Below are 26014 nucleotides of genomic sequence, written 5' to 3'. Positions count from 1 at the left end.
ACTGGAAACGTTAAGTTCTGTCAAGGGTTGCCCCAAAAGTTCTTGTCGTTTTATCGTCGGACATTAGGTGTGCGATATTTCATGTTCTCTACAATATTATCGAATTATATACGTTTCACTCTGATTTATCGCTCCCTTCCATCGCTTGCAAAGCCTTGTGATGCTATTTTTCCGAAATTTCTCTGCTTTGCTCGGAAAATATTGATCAACCGGGATTTTATACCGTCCAATGAGTCGAGCTTTTGAGGAAATTTTCTTAATCAAACTAATACGAACTTACTTGAATTCTAGCTATTTCGCGGCTATTTCTCTATTTCTCTATTTTAATTATTTAATTTCTACTTTACAATTTGTCCAGTTTAAGGTAAACTTGAGATAGCAATCGCCACGGAACAGTTGGAATTAGCAAAGACGCGTGGGCGTTCGTTTCCACCAACGCTAAGCACCGCATATCTTCAGCCGTCTGAAACAAACTACTGCAATTTGATTGGCATATCCTACCTCGTCCTTTGTGCTCTGCAAACTTTGTTCCGCATCGTTACCATTCGTTTCTTTCATTAACAAAATTTCCCCGTAGTAAAAGCTTCGACTCGATAAATCAGATGGAAGATTCACTTTGTACGATATTTTCTGAGCAAACCGTAGCAATTTTGTAAAAGTAGATTTGTTTGCGATAACCCGATGTAAAACCAGTACAAAAGCATCTTTCTGCGCGTTGTTACAGAGCAATGAGAAACAGAGGCGTAGAAATCAGCGTGCCGACCCCTCAATACTTTGCACTAACCAATCCCTTAGACGTGATGTCTTTGTTAAACAATTGTGGCATGGGGAACGTGAGCCATCAAAGGTTGCTGCTAAAAATTCACGAAAGCCTGTTCGATAAACAGTACAAGCTAAATGAAATGTTGCAAGTGGCATCGTTCACTGTCCAACAAATGTCGAAAGGATTTGCTTTCGAGCAGTCGTTGAGAAACTCGTATCGTGAACTTTGTGGCACGTTTGACGCAAGGTCGAAGCACGAAGCTTTGAGAAAAGTCGACCAGATTTTGTCAGAGACTGCTGGAGACGAGGAATCTGGTCTGTGCTGTGAACTAAATCCAATGACCTTGAGAATGTGCGATTTTAGGAAGAACGCAAGACTAGCGATGATCAAGCAACAAGGATTCCTTTTGAAATTAACTTTAGAGAAACTCAGGTAAGGAAAGTCAACGAATAGCTTTAGGAGGAGTAAAATAGTCGACGTCTTTTGTTATTTTTTTCACTCGTTGTAATACTTTATATGTGATATCTACGCTTGATAAATAAAGCAAAGCGTAGATAAATGATAAATAAAATAATTTACATAAAGAAGCTCTTATATGTATATACATTATCGCTCATAAGTGTCCAGACACTTTGATCCACTTGTCATAATTATGTGTGAATTTTATAAAACTATACTTATAACTAACGTTCTATGGAATTGATTGAATGCAAATCTAAATTACATATTAAAATTTGCAACAGTTTATTTTAGTGTTTACTGTATATACTGATGTACTTGACTAATGCATTTGCTATTTGAATATCACTGGTTATACTAACGTCTTCCTACCTATTATTTATTATATATTAATATCTATATATAATATATATAAATTAGTAATAATAAAATAATAATAATAAAATAATATAAATATAATATACAATATACTTGTATAAAACCTATATATTAATGTGTCTTGTAATTAAAATATAATTTTATATTTAATTTATATTTATTTTAGTGCTTACTGTATATACTGATATACTTGACTAATGCATTTGCTATTTGAATATCACTGGTTATACTAACGTCTTCCTGCCTATTATTTATTATATATTAATATCTATATATAATATATATAAATTAGTAATAGTAAAATAATAATAATAAAATAAAATAAATATAATATACAATATACTTGTATAAAACCTATATATTAATATGCCTTGTAATTAAAATATAATTTTATATTTAATTTATATTTACTTTAGTGTTTACTGTATATACTGATATACTTGACTAATGCATTTGCTATTTGAATATCACTGGTTATACTAACGTCTTCCTACCTATTATTTATTATATATTAATATCTATATATAATATATATAAATTAGTAATAGTAAAATAATAATAATAAAATAAAATAAATATAATATACAATATACTTGTATAAAACCTATATATTAATATGCCTTGTAATTAAAATATAATTTTATATTTAATTTATATTTACTTTAGTGTTTACTGTATATACTGATATACTTGACTAATGCATTTGCTATTTGAATATCACTGGTTATACTAACGTCTTCCTACCTATTATTTATTATATATTAATATCTATATATAATATATATAAATTAGTAATAGTAAAATAATAATAATAAAATAAAATAAATATAATATACAATATACTTGTATAAAACCTATATATTAATATGCCTTGTAATTAAAATATAATTTTATATTTAATTTATAACAAATTAATTATAAATATTTATAATAAATATTTGTATATAAAATATTAATGTAATTAATAAGATAGAGAAAGTAACGAAATAGACAATTATAAACACCAGTTCTGCGATTACACGTGTATCGATTTTCGAAAATCAATTTAACCGAGCTATAATGTACGAAACTATAGCAATTACGTAGACCGAAATCGTTGCAGTTTTATTTCACTGTAGCTTTGTCATTAAACTAAATTTGAGTATTAAATAACTAAACCGCACTATTAAACTAAAAGTAATTTTATCATTAAAGTATCGACTTTCGAAAATCAATTTAATCTGGCTATAATGTACGAAACTGTGGCAATTACGTAAACGAAATCGTTGCAATTTTATTTGACCGTGGTTTTGCCATTAAAAGGTGTACGTCTTCTAAGAGAAAGACACGAGTGTCTGCGAATACTCTTGAGCGATAGCGTATGTATAATTGTAAACGAGTTTCAATTTAACAAAAGAATATGATAGATGGTTGGCGTTATCATTCGTTTTATCAAAGACAAAATCGAAAAGCCTGAAAATCAATATCACAGGCGTAGTATATATAATATTTCTAACTTGCCCCATTTTCAGCGGCGATCCGCGGCAAATTGATTTCCAAGATTTTTTCCACCGACCTCCCATCACAGACACAATGGCATTCTTCGAACACATTTTACTCGATTTTTACGGACGGTCTTCCCTGGATGACCTGCAGATACGACGACTCTGGAGTTGGGATATTTTTTCGGAAAGTAAACTCCATAAGTTGGCAAAGATAAATGAGCATCTTTACAACCAGGTTGAAAATATGGGATTTTTATTCAGGAAGAAATCTGCTCTAGAAATCCCACTGAATCTCGTCGAACCTCCGACGTCCTCCAACAATTTGCTTATCGTGTTGTACTTTCGATTGATAACTTTGCATTGCCAAACGGAGAGACATCTTGAGAAAAACGAAGGTGTGATGTACTTGGAGGAATATTCGGCTGCTGTTTGCTCAGGTGAAGCGAGATATTTATTAAAAGCTTATTGGAATTGCTTTTTCCATACTGCAAAACACTAACGTTATATTGTTGTTTATGTACGTATGTATACTATTTGTTGCTGTGAGACTTAAACTCGAGCTTCGTTCATACAAGCGCGCGTTTAATAGAATTTTGTTTGCTTTTTAACGCGCTACTTGTATCCAAATGTATCGCAATTATATTTTGTGTATTCCAATGTAATTTTTGTAACTTGTATATCGAATTTTACTTATTGCTATATTGCGATATATTTGTGCTTTGAATTACCACAATTTTTAATTATGATATGTATGTGGAATATATATATATATAGTGTGTGTGTGTGTTTCTATTAGCAGTATAAATATAATATTGTAATATAGTATAATACCTAATATTGCAATATATCTCAGTATTGCAATATTTTTGCTAGTTTGTGGTTTCTTTGAAACTACTGATGTTGCAGCTGGATCTACTCTTCCAGACATAATGTCCTTAGCTTTAGACTTCCTTTTATGAAATTTGTCAGCTCTCATGCTTGTTTCTCGATGCTTCTTATCTTTGCTATTTCTGGCCATTCTTTATCTTGTAATATGCTTGATCCAATTTCTTTATGACACACTTGCTTAATACGTGGTTTCTGTCTTCTGTTGCTTCTGTATCGCGTTCTCCACATGGCAGATTTCCTTCTATTCTGTACCTTGTGCTTCTGTTATTGTTATGTAGCTGCTAGTTTTGGCTGTGCCAATATCCACTTAGTTAGTCGATAAAGGCTTTCCGAATATTTCCATATTTCTAATATTTGTTATATAATATGTATTATAATATAACTTATTACGATACAGTTACATTCATTTGGAAGAAATTTACGCAATTTTTCCAGAGATCTATACTAGAATTTAGAGGAAGAAATATATTTATATTATATATAAATATATTATAAATATTTTTAAATTTATTTATATTGTACATAAATATAATATAAATATTTTTAAACTTATTTATATTATATAGAAATATAATATAAATATTTTTAAATTCATTTATATTATTCTTAAATAATACTAAATTAAATATTAATCTTAAATATTTTTAAATTTATTTATATTATTGTAGTATCGTGGACAAAAGGCCTAAGATATCGGCCGAACCGTATACAATGTTGCGAGAACCGCGGTGTCGTTGGGTACAGCAATGTATCGTCGATCTTTTCAACTGAACAGTTTCGTCTAAAAGGCCTACGTGACCCTGGTCACGAGCGTTTTCGGGACACGTGCGCTATAGGGCGGGGAAAAAAACAAAAGAGACGCTAAAGACAATGTTAGTTAAGACGCAGGCGAGAACGAACGCGAAAGGCGCGCAGTATGGGTTGAGAATCGAGAGCGTGCGAGTGCGGATGCCGAAGACGAGAGTTATAGAGAGTGATTTGAGCGGAATAAGACTTTTGTGTTTTAGTTCAAGTTGAACATTTATCGTTCTCTGTCCAATTAATCCTTGTTATTTCTATTTATCTTAATAAATAGTATTAGGAGAATTTTACAAATCTAAATTATCCTAATCCCATCCTTTTTCGATACTACAAATTGGGGGCTCGTCCGGGATTGAAACCAGACAGAGAACGACACGTTTAACGGAACTAATTGTGCTAAAAAAAAAAAAGAGTTGTTGAAAATGGCAAATTGTGAAGAGGAACAGTTTTCGACTGAAGAGGTTTCGACGCTGGAGGAGCTAAGAAATAAGCTCGCAAGTCTGAATCTGCCGATATCAGGCTCGAAGTCAGTGCTGATGGCCAGGCTGAACCGAGCGTATAAGGCTGGTCAATCAACTTCGAAGGAATCGAAGCGCGATGAGGAATCGGTAAATCAGCGAAACCTAAGGAGTGGGCAGAGAGCTGAGCGCGATCAGGATGGAGACGAAGACCTCGAGAAGCTGAGGACGAAGGAGTTGAGAGCGCGCCTCGCTAGCTTGGGGTTAAAGGTCACAGGGAGAAAATCTGAACTACGCGCACGGCTACAGGCGGCCCTGGAAGGAGACAACGTATCGTCGGAAGAAGAAAGCGACGACGAAAGTGACAATGAAAAAGATGAGAGAGACGTGATGAAACACGAAGGAGGTACGCGAGCGATGTGCTCGGACCGTGATGAACATCGCCAAAAGGCAGGTACCGTTTCGGTGTTAAGCTTTAAAGACGTCGAAGACGCATTAGAATTGTTTAGCGGTGACAAAGGTGAAAACGTGGAGCGATGGTTCGAATCATTCGAAGAAGTCGCGGACACGTGTATGTGGTCCGACGGTCAGAAGGCAGTCTACGCGAGGAAGCTGCTGAGGGGATCGGCGAAAATATTCGCAAGCTTCGAGTGCCATGCCAGGACTTGGCATGAGCTGAAGAAGGGACTAATCAGAGAGTTCTCCAGAAAGTCCAACAGTAGGCAAGTACACCAAAAGCTTAGTGGGACGAGAAAGAAAAGCGACGAGGCGTGCTTGGCCTACATGTATCGCATGCTGGAAATAGCCAGTCATGCCGATATAGAGGAAGAAGTCAAAGTAGAGTACATCATAGACGGGATAATAGACGAAGAGGTCCATAAATCTATGCTGTATGGTGCTGCATCCATCAAGGAGCTAAGGAAGAGGCTGATCGCGTACGAGGAGCAGAAGAGCCGAAGGACGAAGTCGGTTGCGAAGCCGGCCAGAGTTGAGAGAAACAACAGTCCCAGTCAAGGTGGAAGTGCGAGAAAGACGCGTTGCTACAATTGCGGCGATAAAGCACATGTAAGCGCGGATTGCCCGAACAAGTCGAAGGGTCCTAAGTGTTTCGAGTGTAGAGAGTACGGACACATCGCATCGAAATGCAGCGATCTGGGTAAGTCCCCTAAAGAGGTTTGTAATACACAAATGTCGCTGCGAGCGGGTTGTAAAAGTGTTAGAATTGGAAATTGCGAACTGAGCGCGTTGATAGATACCGGTAGCGAATTAACCCTGATGCGGGCGGATCAGCATGCCAAAATTGGAGCGCCCAAATTAATTCGGGAAATTATCGAGTTTCGCAGTATCGGATCCGAGAACAATCTTACGCTCGGGAAATTTTCAACGGATATTGTCATAGATGATGAGTTATATCATATAACGGTGCATGTAGTTCCAAACACTATGATGCACCGTTCGTTGATAATAGGCACAGACTTCCTGGATACCGTTGAGATGAACAGGAGGAGGGGAGATATCTCCATTTTCAGATTAAAAGACGAAAACTCCGATGGGATTCCGGAAGTTTTTAAAGTAGACATAGAGACGGGGGCGCGTGAAGTAGATTTATCCCATATCGAAAACGTGCACCATAAGCAGGCAGTAGAGAGTTTAATCCGAAATTATAGGCCACAGAAAACGCGCGAAGTAGGAATCAAAATGAACATAATATTGCATGACGATATTCCGGTTTACGAAAGGCCGCGAAGACTATCTCCACAAGACAAGGTCGAGGTCGACAAACAGATCAAAATGTGGCTGGAGGATGGAATAATACGCCAATCACATTCCGACTATGCCAGTCCGATCGTTTTGGTAAAAAAGAAAGACGGCTCGACTAGAATTTGCGTTGATTATAGACAATTAAATAAAAAGGTAGTAAAAGATAGATACCCACTGCCCTTGATCGAAGACCAACTAGATTCGCTCCAGGGCTCGAGGGTATTTAGCACGTTGGATCTTAAGAACGGATTTTTTCATGTTCCTGTTGGGGAAAGTAGCAGGAAGTATACAGCGTTCGTAGTCCCCACAGGCCAGTACGAATTCCTCAAAATGCCTTTTGGATTGTGCAATTCGCCAGCCGTCTTTCAGAAATATATAAACGCAGTTTTTAAAGAGTTGATCGCGACAGGGGTGGTGCTGACGTACATGGACGATCTGATCGTGCCGTCGACTGACTTTTCGAGTGGGATAGAGAAACTAAGCACAGTGCTGCGTGTTGCTAGTGAACACGGACTACTCGTAAACTGGAGTAAATGTCGATTCCTACAAACGAAAATAGAATATTTGGGCCACATCATCGAGGGCGGTAATATTCAACCATCTGAATGCAAAACCAAGGCCGTCGCTAATTTCCCGGAGCCCCGATCGGCTAGAGATGTTCAGAGTTTCCTGGGCTTAGCGGGATACTTTAGGAAGTTTGTGCCCCGGTATTCTGTCATCGCGAGACCATTAACAGATCTATTAAGGAAAAATGTCCCGTTCAAGTTCGAATCGCGCGAGCGCGAAGCGTTCGGAAGCCTAAAAACCGCGTTAAGCGAGAAGCCACTGTTGAAGCTGTATCGCGTTGGAGCGGAGACTCAGCTGCATACGGATGCGTGCAGCGGGGGATACGGAGCGATCTTACTGCAACGCGACAGCGAGGACAACGCTTTTCACCCCGTGTATTACTCGAGCGGAAAGACTTCACCGGCTGAAGAGAAGTACACCAGTTACGAGCTTGAGGTTTTGGCCATCGTGAAAGCGCTGAAGAAATTCCGTGTCTACTTGCTCGGCATTCCATTCAAAATCGTTACAGATTGTCAGGCATTCGCATTAACAATGCGGAAAAAGGACTTGTGCGTGCGCGTCGCGAGGTGGGCAATCCTCCTAGAGGAGTTCGATTATAAGGTGGAGCATAGGCCCGGGACCAGTATGATGCATGTCGACGCGTTGAGTCGAAATCCCCTACCCGAGGTCATGCTAATAGACGAAGACGAACGAGGGATAGTCGTACGTTTGAGAGAAGCGCAGTTGCAAGAGGATGACCTGCGACAGATCCGAGACAACATAAAGCAGTACGAGGCCGACGGGTACGTCTTAAGAAACGAACTTTTGTATCGAGAAGTAGAAGACACACCGCTATTGGTCGTGCCGAAGTCGATGCAAACCCAAGTGGTCCGACGAGCTCACGAACGTGGCCATTTCGGCGTTACCAAAACAGAGGCGTTGGTAAAAAGGGACTACTGGTTCCGGGGAATGCGCGAGAAAGTGGAAAGGGTGGTGCGGAGTTGCATCGACTGTATCCTTGCGGAGAGAAAGCAAGGGAAGAAGGAAGGGTTGCTAAATACCATCGACAAGGGAGAATTGCCGTTCGACACGTATCACGTCGATCATATTGGACCGTTACCCACTACAAAGAAAAGCTACCGGCATATCTTCGTAGTGGTCGATGCTTTCACCAAGTTCGTCTGGTTGTACCCCACCAAATCAACGGGTTCTGCAGAGGTTATCAGCCGCTTGGAAAAACAGTCTGTTTGTTTCGGGAATCCGCGAAGGATCATCTCTGACCGTGGGACGGCGTTCACAGCTGGTGCTTTCGAGGACTATTGTAACGAGGAAGGCATAGAGCACGTGCGAACTACAACTGGAATTCCGCGGGCCAATGGTCAGGTAGAAAGAGTAAACCGGATACTTATCCCGTTGTTGACGAAGTTATCTGCACCAACGCCAGGCGAGTGGTTCAAGCACCTGGAGAAAACTCAAAAATACCTCAACGCAACACCCAGCAGAAGCACTAGCGTTACTCCGTTCCAGTTGCTGTTTGGCACGCGGATGAGAATGCGGGACGATCCGCAGATGAGGCAGTTAGTTGAAGATGAATGGGTCGCAATGTTCCAGGAAGAACGGGATCAATTGCGTGAAATAGCAAAGAGACGGATCGAGGAGCTTCAAACCCGCAATAGACAAACGTTCAACAAGAGACGCAAGAAGGCGACAGTCTACAAAACAGGAGATCTGGTGGCGATCGAGAGGACGCAAGGCGGTCCTGGGTTAAAGCTGCATTCAAAGTTCCTTGGGCCGTACCGTGTGGTGAAAGTCCTGCGAAATGACCGTTACGTAGTGCAACGAGAAGGCGAACACGAGGGACCGCGCACGACTTCCACCGCAGCCGACCACATGAAGTGGTGGAACATTGGTGTTAGTGATGATAGTGAGAACAGTGATGAGCACATCTGAGGGCAGATGTGATTTGTCAGGAATGGCCGAGTGTAGTATCGTGGACAAAAGGCCTAAGATATCGGCCGAACCGTATACAATGTTGCGAGAACCGCGGTGTCGTTGGGTACAGCAATGTATCGTCGATCTTTTCAACTGAACAGTTTCGTCTAAAAGGCCTACGTGACCCTGGTCACGAGCGTTTTCGGGACACGTGCGCTATAGGGCGGGGAAAAAAACAAAAGAGACGCTAAAGACAATGTTAGTTAAGACGCAGGCGAGAACGAACGCGAAAGGCGCGCAGTATGGGTTGAGAATCGAGAGCGTGCGAGTGCGGATGCCGAAGACGAGAGTTATAGAGAGTGATTTGAGCGGAATAAGACTTTTGTGTTTTAGTTCAAGTTGAACATTTATCGTTCTCTGTCCAATTAATCCTTGTTATTTCTATTTATCTTAATAAATAGTATTAGGAGAATTTTACAAATCTAAATTATCCTAATCCCATCCTTTTTCGATACTACATTATACATAAATATAATATAAATATTTTTAAATTTATTTATATTATATAGAAATATAATATAAATATTTTTAAATTCATTTATATTATTCTTATTAAAATATTATATTTATTAAAAAATGTAAAAATATTTATATTATATTTATATTATATTATATTGTATTATGTTATATTTATATATATTATATATAAATATAATATAAATATATAAATTTAATATTTTGTATATAAAATATTATTATATTATATTATATTTATATCATAATAATAATATAATATAAACATAATATTATTATATATATTTAATATTATATATTTATATATAATATAAATATATAAATATTATATTTTATATACAAAATTTCTTATAAAGAGATACATTTAATTCCCTTCAATTCACTTATAAAGAAATATATTTAAATCATCCTGTACATATAAGTTTTCGATAATCCATTTTATTAAATATTTCCTATCTCTTCATAGGAAGAATATCAACTACGTTGAAGGACGAGCTACTAATACCGAAATTCGTAGAAATTTGTGAACATTCCGGAAAGATCATCGAAACGATACTTCAGAACGAAAACTTATCGTTAAACGACAAGGACTACGTAGAATTGCGAGATGGTTTAAAATGGTACCAAAGATTTCATGACATGGGAAAGATGGAATTGATCGATAAATCACAAGGAACATTCTTCGATCTGCGTGAAATCTCCTCGTCGCTGAAAGTCCATTATAAATGGCTGATGAAATTTTTCAGGAAACTATTTACGCTGATCGATGCAAAATTATGTGATTCAAAAACGCAAGAAGATCTGTCAGACTTTTCGAAGAAATATCTAGACTCGTTGATCGACGTAGATAAATTTGGGAAAATTCGGAAGAAAGTCCGGCAGGTTTTGTGCATTCCATCGCCTCATTTTTCCGAAAATTCGATGACTTTCCATGAAAAATTACGATGCATATCGAGAAAGCTCGAAATCACCGAAGAAGATTTGATCGATTCGTTGAAAACGAAATTAAAAATCGTCACGATTGGATCCCCTGAAAATTTGCCCTTCAGAAAGAGATTCGCTGAAATTTGTGTCGAAAATTTCGGAAATAATCGAGAGAATGCGAATACAATTGGTGATATAGGAGAAATTGAAGAAATGGCCAAAAATATTATAGAAGTTAAAGAAATCAACGAGAGTGATGTTAGAACGAATAAAAATTTCGAGGAAGCTAAAATATGGCCAATTTACGAATTTTTCTTTTTGTTCTTCGCGTATCGTTTCCAGAGGAAATTTTGTGACGAATTTGCGCAAGATATTGGAGAAGAAATACGTCGAAGTTTTGAAAAGAATTTGAACGAGAGCAATGAAATTTCTGAGAATCTTATGGACTTGGAAGAATCGAGAAATTTTGTTGAGACAGCTTGCGGAGGATTTGGGAGAATTTACGACGAAAGCGTGTTTAGAAAATTCGAGCAAGTTCCAACGATACCGACGCGTTTGATCAGTTTGATGAAGGCTCTGAATGCTAATGAGATGCTAACTAAACGAAGGATCTCTTTGTTCCCTGAGTTGCTCTGCTCTGTCGAGGAATTTGCAGAAAGATCTTTCGCTGTTAAAAATTCAAATATTCTTTTACATTGGTATGATAACGAAGAAGATATGACGGAAAACGATTTTAATATTTCCCAGGTATATTTCTTCTTATTTAATTATTTGGTAATATCTTACAATCGTTTAAAAGTATATATTTTAATTCTTAAATTGAAATTAAATTGTAATTAATTTATACCTAATTAATCTATTTTTAAGTTTCTAATCTACTATTTTTATTATACAACTTTCAGACAAATTTCGTCAACAAATCAGCCCTCTGCAACCTAATCTTTGAATTATTTCTAAATTCAAAATCTGGAAGCAAAAGAGAATTAATCAATTTTGGAAATTACAAGAACCAAAAGAAACTTTTGCAAACGATTCAGACATTGTTATGGAAAAATTCTTTGGTTTTAAACTCGGACGAATTCAACATGTCCAACAACGACTCTATCCTATTACGATTTCTCATAAATTATTACCTGTCTATCATGGAAAAAGTCATGGAAGAACAAAATGATTTAGGATATAGGCCCTTTAAACCAACTTATGCACTAACTTCACTGCAAAAATTTAAAGAAGAATCAGAAAATGGAAACAATGTCATTACAACAGGAAGTGGATGGTTGACCTTAGGCTATCTACAAATATTTCTCTTCAGTGATCTAGGATCCATTGATCCAGTTCAGAAAATTGCCTTGAAATCAAAATATATACGAGAAAATATTTCTGAACTGGAACATTTAATGTGTATTGAAAATTTGCAATCTATTATCCTTGGAACCTCTATGTCGAAAGACCAAAAAATATCAAGAATCAATCATTTGAAAATATCATCCAACAAAGCAAAAGACTTTGGAAACTTTCGGGCAGTGAGACCTATGTCAAGCTTCCAAAATTTGAGAGAAGAGATAGAGAACTTTTCTAGCAATATAGGTTCGTTTGAATCGATAATAAAACAAAAATACCAATTGACTGACATTGCTAAACAACTTAAAAAAGGGGAGTTGCAAGATTCACATAGAGAAAAGTTGCATGAAGCTATAATCTGGAAGAAATCACTGGAAAGATTCTCTCATAAATTGGAAAAGAATTTCCTGGTTGGTTTTCCTGACTTGGTTTCGCCAATGATGTCTGCAATTTTCAGTTTACATCATGGTGTATCAATTTTAATTCATGAACTCTCAAACATGCAATTTCAAAACGTAAATAGTAACATCTGTTATAACTTGCTGCGTTTTCCAGTAGTTGGCCTGTGTCAAGAGAATTACATAAACTTAGTGAAGCTGTGCTCTTCAGAAAAACTAGTGTTCATTCTAACAAAACAATCAAAATCAAAGGCTATTCAGAGAGACAGGTTTACAATGGCTAAAATTGCATTGAAGGAGCTTGAAAATTTGTCTCTGGTTAAAAATAATATAGAATCCCTGTGGGAAGAACTAAACAAAATATTTTTCAAAATAAGAATCTTGTGGAAGGAGCAAGAGAAGCAAAGAGAAGAAGAGATGAAAGAAAAAGAAAGTTTGTTTAAAACAAAGTCTGAGAAAGAAGAAGAGGAGTTGGATTTTAAAAATATGTTCCCAGGCCATCAACAGGAATTCCTAGAGTTGGCAGAAATAATCCCAGGTTTTCAACAGGACCTTTCAGAACTCCAAAAATTTCCAGAAAATATCTCCACTGATAAGGAATCCTTTATTGAATTGATATCTATGAAGGATGCTAGAATAATTCAAGAAATTCACTGGAATATCTTGAAAAGTTTTCCTGATGAAAGAAATTTAAGAACTATTTCAATGAATATTTCTTCAAGATCTAAAAATAATTTAGGAACTTTTGAATCTAATGTAGAACCAAATTTCATTGAACCTCTGATACAAAGATTTGAAATGCTAGGATCCTCTGTGAAAACTTGGTCTGAAAATTTGTCCTCTCAATTAGTATGCTGCTTAAACGTATTAATCTCACAAAAATCCAATTTTGATAATAGAAGTAGTGATCGAGAAGTCTATGACTTCTATAAAGACCCTAATATTCCAGAAATTGAGCAGTGTCAACCACTTTTTGACAGACTTTGTGAAAAAGTCAATGGGTTTCTAAAAGAATGGCCTGAAAATCCCATCTTAAATTCGATCAAACTAATAATTGACAGACTTCTCAGTTTCTCCATCGATTCTTCCTTGTCTAGATTTTTGGTTGGAGTGGAATTATTGCTAACAAAGATGAAACAGTGGGAAGAAAATGCTCGTTTCGATGTTAGTTTAGCAGAATTTATCGTATCTTTTAGTGAAAAGATACTTTGTTGGCGGAAACTTGAGATTTCAAGATGGAGGGACTCATTGGAAGTACTTGAAGATGATTTGAAAACTGGAGCTTCAAAGTGGTGGTTTTTTTTGTTCAATTTAATAGATCAGTACCTTGTAGATGATACTGAGAATGTTGAACAGTTAGAAGAAACTGAGAAATTAGAAGATGCAAGTAAATCTGATAAAGTTTCAAAAGAAAAGGTGATTGAAAGTTTAGAACGTTTCTTGATAGAATCATCTTTGATTGAATTTGAAACAAGACTTCAATTAATTTACCTTTTTTATCAACATATTAATCATCTACAAGAAACAAAAAAACAGAAAGAATTATTGGCTATTTTCTGGAATATTTATTTATATTATAGCCAATTTCTTAATGATGTTCAAAATAAGATAAAAGTTTTAAAAGAACCTATAGCTAAGAAATTGAAAGACACCATCAAGATTATAAGATGGAATGATATAAGTTATTGGTCCGTGAAAAACACTGCTGAAAAAACACGTAGAACATTGCACAAATTTGTCAGAGAGTTCCGAAAAGGTTTACGACTAAATGTTGCATCCTATTTGACCTTGAAGACAAAAGCAGAGACAGAGGAAACAGGTTCCAAAAGAGAACTCCGATCTTCTGATTTCTTAATCAATTTGGAGTCAAGAAAACTAAAAAAGATTGAGAAACTAACTCACAAAACTCGTCAGTTCTGTGAAAATATTATTGAAAGAAACAATTATTCTCAAATTCGAAAGGATATTGAAACTTTCATAGAAGAGAGTCTAGAAGAAAGCAAAAGACTGAGAAATTTGGAAGTTGATAAAACCTTGACAAAAGGTAAGCAACAAGCTCAGTTAAAGAGCATGCTTCAACAAAAGAAGTTGGCACTGACAAATTATTTCAAAGCATTAAATCGACTTGGAATTTCATATAGAATTGGTATTTTGACTTGGAAAAATAGAAAAAGTGAAATTACAAACTTCACATCTATGCCTTTAGATCTGCAAGAAATACAGAGATTTGAATTCAAAAACAAAAATGTAAATGTAGATAAAGGATTACTTGAACAATGGTCTGATTGTAACAAGTATTATTATGAATCTTTAATTAAATTGAATTTCCTTGATGGTATATTAAGTTCTGGGAAAAGTAATCTAGATATTCAAAATGCTGAACGTTGTCGCGGCCTTTCAGTTCACCTTATATTGTTAGCTCATCGGCAAAAAGAAACGATTGCAAATTTCTTCGAACGATTTCTTCCATTTAGAATCCAAGTGTCAAACCTTGCACTAATGGTAGAAGACATGGTAGAAAAGACTTCAAATGAAAATGACACGCAAGAAAATATTTCCAAAATCGTAGAATTTGAAAAACTTAATATTCCCGCACAGAGGAACTTACAGATAATCATAAACAATTTCCAGGAATTATTAGAAGTATTACAAATGTCTATGAAACAAATTATAATTTTCTTGGAGAGTTGTCCAATGGAATCTCTCGCAGAGGAAAATCTTCTTGATTTAAATGAAACTGCGGTTCCCGTTTTAAAAGAGGCTAATATTTCGAAAACTTCAATTGCGTCTATGAGACATAGTTTAAATTTAATAAAAAATATGGCAAATAAATTAAATTCGTGGCTCGTAACTTCAAGAAAGATTGTGAAATCAAGCCAAGTCTTCTTGTTTCATCAAAAGCACGTTGACTTTTTGCAAACAAGTTACGAAGAAATCAATGAAATCAAAAGAAAATTAATTGATCTTAGATGTACCTTCACGTTAGATCATCCACTCAGTGAAAATTTAGATTTCTTAGTTCAAAGGATTGAAAAAAGTATTGAATTATTCAAATCAACATTTACTTCGGCGATAAAACATTCTTTTGAATCTGAAAATTTAGCAGAATATGGAGCTAAATTGGATAAATTGATTACACAAATTCTGCTTGTCATTCAAAAGAAACTTCAAGATAGTCAGAAGTCTATTGGAGAAACAACTGATCCTGAGAAAGAATCTGCAGATGATTTTGAAGAGGATCTAATGACAAAAGGATTAATAGAACCATTAAAGAAGATTGTTCCAGATTTACGGTTGAACACCATATCACAGATACTTGGAGAATTATTACAAATTATTTATGAATGTGATGTCAATTCTGCAAATAATTGCATAAGGTATGTTTTATCATCACGCTTGTGGACCTTCCACATTTTTATAAGGTAAAAGTAAATAATAAAATAATTTTAAAATAGAGGATCTTTATTTTATTATCTCAATGTAGAATTTTATGCAATTTTTAACATCTAAAAATAGTTTAATGATTTGTATTATTTTTCTAGATCACTTCTGCAACATCTACCTCTTCTAGAACAATATACTTTGTTTCTTCACTATTATCTTCACGAACAAGTCGCATCATTCCGCCTAACTTGCAAATTCCTCTATCTTCAGTTAAACGTCTTTCTGGATTTAGCAACAAATGGATTTTGTCAGCCAGAAAACATGGATGCACCTGAAGATAATCAGGAAGATGGTGGTACAGCCGAGGGAGGAATGGGATTGGCTGAAGGCGAAGGTCAAAAAGATGTTTCAGAGAGGATTGAAACGGAGGATCAGTTGGATGAAACTAGAGGCACAAATGAAGAAGAGAAGGACAATGAAAAAAAGGATACAAAGGAAGAAGAAAAAGGTATAGAGATGTCAGAAAATTTCGAAGGTCACATGCAAGATCTTGAACAACGCGAAGAAGAGGAAAATAATAAAGAAGACGATGATCTCGACAAAGAAATGGGCGAAACTGATGAAAATGCAGAGAAACTTGATGAAGAAATTTGGAAAGATGAAGAGGAAGAAGAAGACAATGAAAATGAAGATAAAGAAAATGAGAAAGAAGAGAGAGGAACTGGTGAAAAGACTGGTCAAGAAGAATTAAGCGCTAAAGACACTGATGAAAACAAGAATGAAGATGGAAATGCAGAAAAAGAACCTGATGGTGAAAGGAAAGAAGAACAAAAAAAAGAGATTAACGAATTTGAAGAGCCTGAAGTAAATGAGGATCAGGTTGATCCTTATCATGGAAAAAATCAACCAGAAATAGAACCAGAACCTTTTGAACTTCCAGAAGATATTAATTTAGATGAAGAAATGAAAGAGGATAATCCTGAGGGCGAGGAAGAAGATCCTTTTGATATTGATCAGATGAAGGAATCTAAAATTCCAGAAGAGAAAGAAGATGAAGAATCTGAAAATAGAAACGATTCTGAAGAGGACAATCAGCAGGATTCTAGTGATGGGGAAAATGAAGAAGAAGAAGAAGATCCAAATGCAGATGCCAATAAAAAGAGGGATGAGAATGTTATAAATCCTGAAGAGGATAAAGGAGATGGTACAGAAGAACAGAACATAGAGGAAAATCAAACAGAGGAAGATAAGGCACCACCTAGTTTTGACACAGGAAGCAAAGAAGTTGATGCTTCGCAAGAAATTGAATCAAGGAAAGATGGCTCTAGAGACGCGGTACAAAGTCAATTGAATGATGAACAAATGGAAATAGATCCTACAGAAAATAGTACAGATGACAAAAAAGATAAAGGTAATCTTGCTCCATTTTCTAAAACTTTAAAGTAATTATTATAAGTAACTATTTTTAATTTACATAAAATATTTGTAAAAACTTTAAAAGATTTAAAGTTTGCAACTGTTTAAATCTTATACATAATATATTCTTAAATTATGTTTTTCTATTTTGAAGGAACTGGTCAATCACAAACAGAAGAACGTGAAGGACATTCTGGATCTAAGCAAGAACAGAATATTCCTACCTCTGGCGAGGAGAAATCTCCCAAACCTGTTTCAAAACGAAAAAAACCAGGTGAAAGCGATGAAAATCGAAGTTTGCTTGATGATGATACCAAATCTTCAGTGAAGAAATTGAAAACCACTGCAATGCAGCAAGATCTAGAGGGTCAAGAAGAAAAAGAGAGAAATGAAGGAGGCGGTGAGAGTGAAACTTATGAGCATATTAAGAATACAGAGAAATTTGATGATTACGTTTTTGATGCTGCAACTGAAGAACAAATTAAAAAACAAGCATCGAATTTAGAAGAAGGTAAATTTCTTCCCAAGTTTATTTATTTTTGAAAAAATTTCGTTATTTACTTGCTATCTAATATTTCCCTAATTTTTAGAAGATAATTTTATTTTAACTATAAAAAATCGAAAATTGATATTACTTAATGTAACAATAAGTTAAAGATAATATTCTGTATATAGTCTAAACTAATTACCTAATTACATTTAGATAAAAAGGATCAGATGGAAGATAAATTGGAAGACAATGACATTGAGATGCATAGAGATCCGGAATCGAAAGATCAAGAAGAAATAAAGAAAGAACAGCCTCAGAAAGTATCAGAAAGGAAAAAAGACAAATCTACAAATGTTAAGGGTGAAAAATCAGATGATGTGGAACAAATTGAAATAGGAGGTGAAGTTGAAGGTGAAACAGTGGCAACAAGTCGTGTTTTACGAGGAAACGAATCCACTATTCACACAAAATTGCCGGAATCGGAATCCTATGATCTTTCTACGGATGATATTGTACAAAGAAGAACTGAAATCGAAAATATGTTAGGTCAGTGGTCTCAAGGACCATCTTCGATAGAAGCAGCGAATGCTTGGAGTTCAATAAGTGCCCTAACAGAATCAGCTGCTAGAGAATTATCAGAAAAATTGCGATTGGTACTAGAACCTACACTAACCTCCCGGTTAAAAGGCGACTATAGAACTGGCAAGCGTATAAACATGAGAAAAGTAATTCCCTATATCGCCAGCGAATTTCGAAAAGACAAAATTTGGTTGAGACGCACAAAACCATCAAAAAGAGATTATCAAATAGTGTTAGCTATTGATGATTCTAGTAGTATGGCTGATAATCATTCAAAGGAATTAGCATTTGAATCCCTTTCGTTGATTGGTAAAGCTATGACATATTTGGAGGTTGGCCAACTTGCTGTTATCAATTTCGGGGAACGAGTGAATATCCTTCATCCCTTCGGGGAAAACTTTACAGAGGAAAGTGGTGCTAGGTAAGTGCAATAGGAAATTAAATAAATGTATTATTATTTAAAGTTAAACATCCCTCTAGGTTAATTCAAGAAATGAAATTTGAGCAAAAGAAGACAATGATTGGTGAACTACTTGATTTCATAATGGAAATGTTCACATCTCAAGACAGTTCTTCTGACAATGCGAAGTTGGTAACCATCTTATCTGATGGTAGAGGCATATTTTCAGAAGGGACAGAAAAAGTAACTGCAGCTGTGAGGAAAGCTAAATTGTTGAATATTTTCCTTGTTTTCATAATAGTTGATAATCCTTTAAATAAGGTGAGCATTTAATAAAATTTATAATTAAACAAAATGATATAATTTGAACTTTTTAATGAAAAATCTTTAAATTCTATTAGACATCTAACGAAAATTCATTAACTTTGAAGATACTAAATAAGCTTTTTCAAATATCTATATGTTGTTTTTATAGTTATATACTAATAGTCTTCAAAATTGCTTTCTTTATCATGTGTATTATTTTTTCTAGGATTCAATACTTGATATAAGAATGCCAATTTTCAAAGATGGCAAGTTATTGGGTATAAGTTCCTACATGGATAATTTCCCATTCCCATTTTATATTATACTTAGAGATTTGGATACATTACCTGTTGTGTTAAGTGATGCATTAAGACAATGGTTTGAGATTGTAGGCAGGATTGATATATAAAAGTAATTTGTGTAAATAATTTTATTTTAATTTTTATGTGTAATTAAACTTTGTACTTTCATTACACAGTGACGTTGTAAATATAGTGATTTTTTTACTACATTTTATTTTTAATCCCTCAACAACTCAACTTATATAAAGAAATTACTCATGTTTAATGCTTAATAAATAGAAAAATATACATTGGTTTGCATTAATACACATCATGTAAATTAGAAGAATACATAGTATTTTCAATTTTTAACTATATACCTTTTTACAATACAATTTTTAATTATATACTTTGTCTGTATTAAACTTTCATAAAATTTTAACTGGAAATGCAGTAACTTATATTAACAGTAAATGAATTTATGTAAATTTGTACTAATCACTGATAAAATAATTAATAATATAAATACTAAACACATTTACGCACGTAACATATTTACATTATTACTGCTCATGTGGAAAGCACACAGTTTTTAAAAGCGGGAATTTAAATTTCATATAAAACGAGGGTATGAAAACTATAAAAGATAATTACACAAATTTGGAAATGTAATGTATTTATAATTGTAAAAAATACTAGTATAATCAAGTAGTTCAATATAGTTTTTTTTGGTAAAAATGTAAATCTTTCAAAAGAATTTTAACTACATACATTTTATCTACATACACATTTGTAATAGTTTCATGAATTTAAAATATTTATGTAAATAATTAAAGATTTTTAAAAGTTTTATTCGTAATTTTAAATACGAATGCCTAACTACTCTTTGTAATTTAAAAAATAACTTCAATTAGAACATCACGGTAAAATTTCAATTCTTGATTGGAAACTTGCTTTTAGCTAATGATCATGTTCATGCACAATGTGTGTTCTATTTGTGTATAGCCTGTAGTGACAATATTTGAGCAATTGTATATCTTATATCTATTAACTTATAATTTGTAGTTAATTTGATTGTTTGCAATACCTAGTTTATAAATAAATATGAATTCGCTAATAAGCTGCTGTAAATTATTAAGTACAAGAGTGAACAATGTATATATGTTTGGAGGTTATTTGAGCCGCGGAATGGCTCAAACTATCGACGATTATAAAATTAAGTGGACACGGCCAGCCAAAATTCCGAGCATAGATCCACGACAAACCGGTGATTTGGGAGTAAAAGTATCTGTAAAACCTACAGATATTAAAGCCTATTACCAGAATTCGAAAGAGTTACAAGAGTAAGTAATAACTATACATTTGTATTGTCCTATATAGAAGATAATTTGTTATCCCACAAAAATGAATAAAAACTACATTTATTAAAGTTCTTGTATCCTAAAAAATATATATTCTTTAGTTATGCCTATCTCATGTGTTTTATTCAAAATAAGAGTCTAACTAATATAGACAATTAATCATTGTTTGATTATTAACGCAGTGCAGATGAAATTGTAAAAAGAATGTTCACTTTGGAGTTTCAACCAAAAAGAGAATTTAAAAATTTAGAAAGAGAAAGAGTGATAGGACTTGTGAAGAGGCATGTTTGTGATCGAGGTTCTGCAGAAGTTAGAAGTACATATACTTTTGTTTTATTTTTGGAAAGTATTACTGTTAATTTAGATTTATATATAATTTACCACATACAATTTTATAAAAATTTCTAGATGTTTTCCAGTTATATATTCAAACAAAATAAATTATTTCAGTTGCTGCAATGACTAGTGAAATACAATATCTTCAAAAATATTTGGAAAAGCATCCAAAAAATGTAAAAACCAAAGTATTTCTAAAAGAATTAATTGATAAAAGAAGGAAGTTTCTTACACATTTGCGAACATGGGATTATAGACGGTTTGAATGGCTTCTTGAACGTTTGAATCTTGTTTACATAGCTCGACCAGAGTATGATATTGCATACTTTTGTATATAATAAATTGTTTATTATATGAATTCTTTAGCTTTTAACTAATTATAGAGTTCCTGGCTCAGTGTCGAGAAAAAATGCACTAAGGCAATTGACCAAAAATTACTGCGATGGTATTATTCAGCAGAAATTAAATGCATTTAAAGCTGAATTAAAAGAACAGCAAAAGACATTTTTCGCTCAAAAGGCTATAAACTTGGAGTATATTTTAGAAGAAGAAAAAAAGTATGGCCTAGAACCAACTGTAACTCAAGAGCAAATTGATGCTGCACGAAAGAAAGTAGAAGAATTATCAAAAGAGATTGAATAAATAAATGTTTCCTACATTTCTTAATCATCTTTTTAATCTAACTTCTGATTTCGCAAAACTGGTTTCTGGTAAATAATAAAAAATGTAAAAATTTATGAGATTTATGATATACAGAAAATTCTTTTAAATTTGTAAAGCACACATGGTATTTTGAAAAATAGAAAAAATACTTGAGAATTAAAAAACATTGAAATTTTTCTAAAATATTAATATTTTTACTTCATATTATCTTTGGTATTTTATAATACAAAATTATTTCCAGAATGTAAATGGGAATTATCTAATTATCAAACATATTTGAAGGAAGTTATTTAATTTTAAAAAAGTTATTTAATTTGAAGTTTGGCATTACGTGAATAATCGTAAAAAATCACCTTTTTAGAAGGAGAAAATCTGTTTTCTATAAAAAGATATTATTTAACATATTGGTTTGATAAATAATCAAATAAAAATATTTATTCTATGTAATTCGAATAACGAGTTATAAGTACAAACTTGAGTATTAATAGATATTTAAGAGTAAAGATAAACATATAAAATAATTTAAATATATTATGAGATCGTAAATTTTTTATTGCTATTGCATTGGTAGTTTAAGAACATCAGTTTCAACAGGTGATGACGTTCCCACGGTTGCATGTTGCGCATCCCTTGTATCAAGAGAGATCCAAACAATGTAAGTGAATGTTCTCGTACATACCGGGTGTTTGAAATAATTTAATCATATACATAATTAAATTATAAGAACCATAGTATCTATAATTCTCATTTATCATATTTTGTACATAATAAAGAATAAATCATGCGAATTTCTAATTTCATTTTCTCTATTAATGTTGTCTAGATTTTCTTTCTTATTTACATAAAGATAGGAACAATATAGATAAAAATTCGCGTGTATATAGAGTGATTAAAACAATTCAATTATTGTATCTGTAATTAAATAAAAGGCAAAATTTGTTTGAAAATATTGTTTCAACTATTAAAAATTATACCAAATACTTTTGTATCGAAAAGAATCGTTTAACATTGTTAACACCTTATATAAGCCGTATATAAAGATGAGCTGGATGCTGAAGTTCTATTCTTTGACGGACCGCCGTGAAAGTTTTAGTAGACCTTAAAATTTCGTTTAAGTTCTATTCATAAGTGCATACACATGTACAAATATTTGCAAATATTTGAGAAGACTCTATGTGTATGTAATTAATTATCAAGAATATTTTTTTCTTTGAAACAAGAAAAATGTGATTTATTGATAATCTTTAATGGAAAATCAGGAAGAAATCTAAGAAGTATATCTCTGGTGCAAATTTCATTACACAACGCTGATTTTATAGTTCTCTAAACATGCAGTCGCAGTTCTCGAAAAGTGTTACCGACAAGGTAAAATGAAGATTACTATTTATACAATTAATTTTTAAAAAATAATAGATATTAAGTACTAAATTATTTCGATAAAACTTTTTACATATTATATTTCGAATAATTTATGTTAATCGTTTTAAATTTGAGAAGAGACGCGCAGAAAACATTTTAAAGGAATATGCATAAATATTTTTATAACAAGATATAAAAGTTGATTTATCAAATTTAAAAAAAAGAAACAAGTCACAATAACGATTATAATGGAGCATAAAAAAATGTTTGACGCACTTATGTAATCTTAATGCACTTCTCTACCTTAAAAAGACTCGATTCCATAAATCTTTATAAATGTATCGGTCACTTTTTATTTTGTGGCCCCGCGGTTGCTAGTTGAAAGTGCGGTTGCTTAATGTAGCGGTTCACAATCGGCAAGAAACGTATATAAATATCAATTCCCACGTTCGACTCGACTTCTTTCGACCTATGATATACGTTCTTATAGTTAAAGAAACATTTACATTGTTTTGTTTGATTTATTAGTCATCTGGTCAATCGTTTCGAAGGTTTAAGATTTAGGTTGTTTTTTTATTTCAAAACGTTGCTCGAGAACCACTGAATGTGAATAGCGACACTCCTTAAGACTGCAGTAGACATTGTGCAATGACAATCCAATCTGCGCATGCGCGGTAGATAGTTCGATTCTCGGGCGTCTTCGCTACAACTTCGCGCATATTTATACTTCCAAGATATTAAACATTTTTCTAAACTTTTCTAAACTCCTTAGCGCTCCCACACATATTATGTATGTATATTAGAATACATCTTATTTTTCGAAAAACGAATTTGTTTTCTCTGTGTACCTGTGTAAAATTTGAGATTAATCGGACAACGTGAAGAAACGTACCATATCGAATTTGAAAATTTGTGTATTTTTATAATTCGTTTTAGATTATAATATCGCACCATTATACGAATATAAAAATAAAATATATGAATACTTAAAAAAGAATTTTTAAAAGTAATCGTGAGAAAACTTTCTCTTCGGCACTATATTTACTTCGTCGAACCTTCGTACTCCTTTCATCTAAGAAACTTTTCCATATATACGCAAATAACGAAGACATTTAGATGTTCCCATTTTTTCTGTTCATATTTTCCTTTCCAATTTGCTTCTTTCTCTTACAGATCGTGATTTTGTGTTGTTTTCTGAAGCTGATCATTGCTGGTGTCCTACAACAGTAAGATTTCATAATCCATTACAGTTTTACAAACTTTCATTACTACCGCTAGCAATTCATCAAGCTTTAGAATCATCTTATATAATGAAACGATTGTTTGATATTTAGAAGATTTCCTTGCGCGCCAATCGATGCAATCTCCGCGAGTGGGGCAGCAGTGCCAGTGGCGTGCGCCCTTAAATCAATCGGAGGCAAAGTAGAACCAATACTTCCGACTTATGTGAAAGTTTCCACTCCGATCTCGTACAGACCATTGCCGAAGACGTCATCATTGGTATACGTTGCGCCACCGATTTTTAAAACAGCGTCTGCCGTTGTCGCGACCGATACGAAAAATGAAAAAGAAGCAGAATTCACGGTAATTTGTAAAGGACACTTTTAGCTATGTTATTTACAATAGATTTGTTTGAAATACGATAAAAACGATAATTATACAGAGCGGGACACGCATCACCGATTTCAATGAGCTTGAAATATGTTGTCAAGATCAACACTGAGTTTAACACTGGAATTTACGATACACTTACAAAATCGTATGGAATAAAAATTAAGTTGTGCTAACGTTGGGTTATGTAAAAATTTGGCCAGCTATATGCCAGGGTGAAGTATAACGGAAACTAAATTTAATTGAAGATTTCCATGAATATCTCGGAAACGAAGGCCAAGCGGTGGTAACATGTATAGGCAAAAGTTATTCTGAATGTTGTCCTCTATAACGTAACATATTTGACTATCATTAGACTCGGTAAAGTGTGCCCTTTTCTGTATAACTGTCATACAAACTTATGATATTATAAAATAAGAAACCTTTTGTTGAAGATAGCAACGTGAGTTTGTGCTCACCCTCCACATGCGGATACGCTAGTTACAAAAGGCAGTAACTAGGAGATTGCTCTAGAGGCAATCAATAGATTCGATCGATAGTTCTAGATACTTTTTTGTTTTCCTTTTTTCCCCTAGTCAGTAAGTGCGTGCAATAATGTTTTTCCTTGGCGGTGCGCGGATCTATCCGTGAAACATAGTAATAAGTAATGTGATCCTACCTCTGAACATAAAAATAACAACACCTTTTTATTTCAGGATAAGAAGTTTTAGTACTATGTAGGAAGTATAATCTTATTTACGCAAGAAGTATAATTCTATTTATTCACATAGAATCTCATTTTTCTACAGACTCATCCAAGATATTCGTTTAATTATGGCGTCCTGGATGGATATACTGGCGATTCTAAGTCAGCGTGGGAAGAGAGAGACGGTGACACGGTAAAGGGTGAATATTCTGTGGTCGAAGCGGATGGTTCAATTCGAACAGTCACTTACACGGCTGATGACCATAATGGCTTCAACGCAGTTGTAACCAGAAACGAACCCCCGAAGAACGTGAAAAAAGATAGTAATTTGAAAGCATTTCTACCGGTAACTGTTATTTCCAATCCTCATTAAAGGTAAATCGAATGTTCTGCGAATAAAAATTTGTATTTAGTTGTTATCCCACTGCGTTCTTCCGATCATTTTTGATCCAATTACATTTTTCTAACGATAAACA

General features: G+C 33.9%; 3 protein-coding genes across 3 annotated transcripts in view; all 3 read left to right on the top strand.

The window, feature by feature from the left end:
* Positions 1 to 19751, top strand: part of LOC126925219 (midasin) — a 138027-nt gene extending 118276 nt beyond the window's left edge. The window contains exons 19-27 of the mRNA XM_050740530.1: positions 725 to 1195; positions 3112 to 3521; positions 10471 to 11675; positions 11831 to 16044; positions 16210 to 17462; positions 17622 to 17978; positions 18171 to 18957; positions 19017 to 19257; positions 19469 to 19751. Coding sequence (XP_050596487.1) covers positions 725 to 1195; positions 3112 to 3521; positions 10471 to 11675; positions 11831 to 16044; positions 16210 to 17462; positions 17622 to 17978; positions 18171 to 18957; positions 19017 to 19257; positions 19469 to 19651 — 9121 coding nt within the window. The 3' untranslated portion in view covers positions 19652 to 19751. The remainder of the gene's footprint in view (positions 1 to 724; positions 1196 to 3111; positions 3522 to 10470; positions 11676 to 11830; positions 16045 to 16209; positions 17463 to 17621; positions 17979 to 18170; positions 18958 to 19016; positions 19258 to 19468) is intronic.
* Positions 19752 to 20483: 732 nt separating this feature from the next.
* LOC126925258 (28S ribosomal protein S15, mitochondrial) lies at positions 20484 to 21886 on the top strand. Its single transcript, XM_050740627.1, has 4 exons — positions 20484 to 20866; positions 21067 to 21200; positions 21335 to 21530; positions 21604 to 21886. Exons 1-4 carry the CDS (start codon positions 20628 to 20630, stop codon positions 21860 to 21862), a joined length of 828 nt encoding a protein of 275 aa, XP_050596584.1. The 5' UTR covers positions 20484 to 20627; the 3' UTR covers positions 21863 to 21886.
* A 238-nt stretch (positions 21887 to 22124) lies between these two features.
* Positions 22125 to 25957, top strand: LOC126925269 (cuticle protein 19-like). The gene is made up of 4 exons (XM_050740642.1): positions 22125 to 23248; positions 24416 to 24468; positions 24577 to 24826; positions 25642 to 25957. The coding sequence occupies exons 1-4, from the start codon at positions 23213 to 23215 to the stop codon at positions 25909 to 25911; spliced, it is 609 nt and encodes a 202-aa protein (XP_050596599.1). The 5' UTR covers positions 22125 to 23212; the 3' UTR covers positions 25912 to 25957.
* The last annotated feature ends 57 nt before the right edge of the window (positions 25958 to 26014 follow it).

This window comes from Bombus affinis, chromosome 16 (genome assembly GCF_024516045.1).
Source record: "Bombus affinis isolate iyBomAffi1 chromosome 16, iyBomAffi1.2, whole genome shotgun sequence".
Classification (NCBI taxonomy): domain Eukaryota; kingdom Metazoa; phylum Arthropoda; class Insecta; order Hymenoptera; family Apidae; genus Bombus; species Bombus affinis.
The sequence above is the reverse complement of the archived record's forward strand: the minus strand, read 5'-3'. Positions and strand labels throughout refer to the sequence as shown.

Bases quoted from the DNA above. Each gene is read 5' to 3' on its own strand.
- LOC126925258 (XM_050740627.1), top strand. From the start codon at position 20,628: ATGAATTCGCTAATAAGCTGCTGTAAATTATTAAGTACAAGAGTGAAC. The intron at 21,201-21,334 runs GTACATATACTT...AAATTATTTCAG, and splicing joins AGGTTCTGCAGAAGTTAGAA to TTGCTGCAATGACTAGTGAA. The intron at 21,531-21,603 runs GTATGATATTGC...AACTAATTATAG, and splicing joins GTTTACATAGCTCGACCAGA to AGTTCCTGGCTCAGTGTCGA.
- LOC126925269 (XM_050740642.1), top strand. From the start codon at position 23,213: ATGCAGTCGCAGTTCTCGAAAAGTGTTACCGACAAG. The intron at 24,469-24,576 runs GTAAGATTTCAT...TTTGATATTTAG, and splicing joins ATTGCTGGTGTCCTACAACA to AAGATTTCCTTGCGCGCCAA. The intron at 24,827-25,641 runs GTAATTTGTAAA...ATTTTTCTACAG, and splicing joins AAAAAGAAGCAGAATTCACG to ACTCATCCAAGATATTCGTT.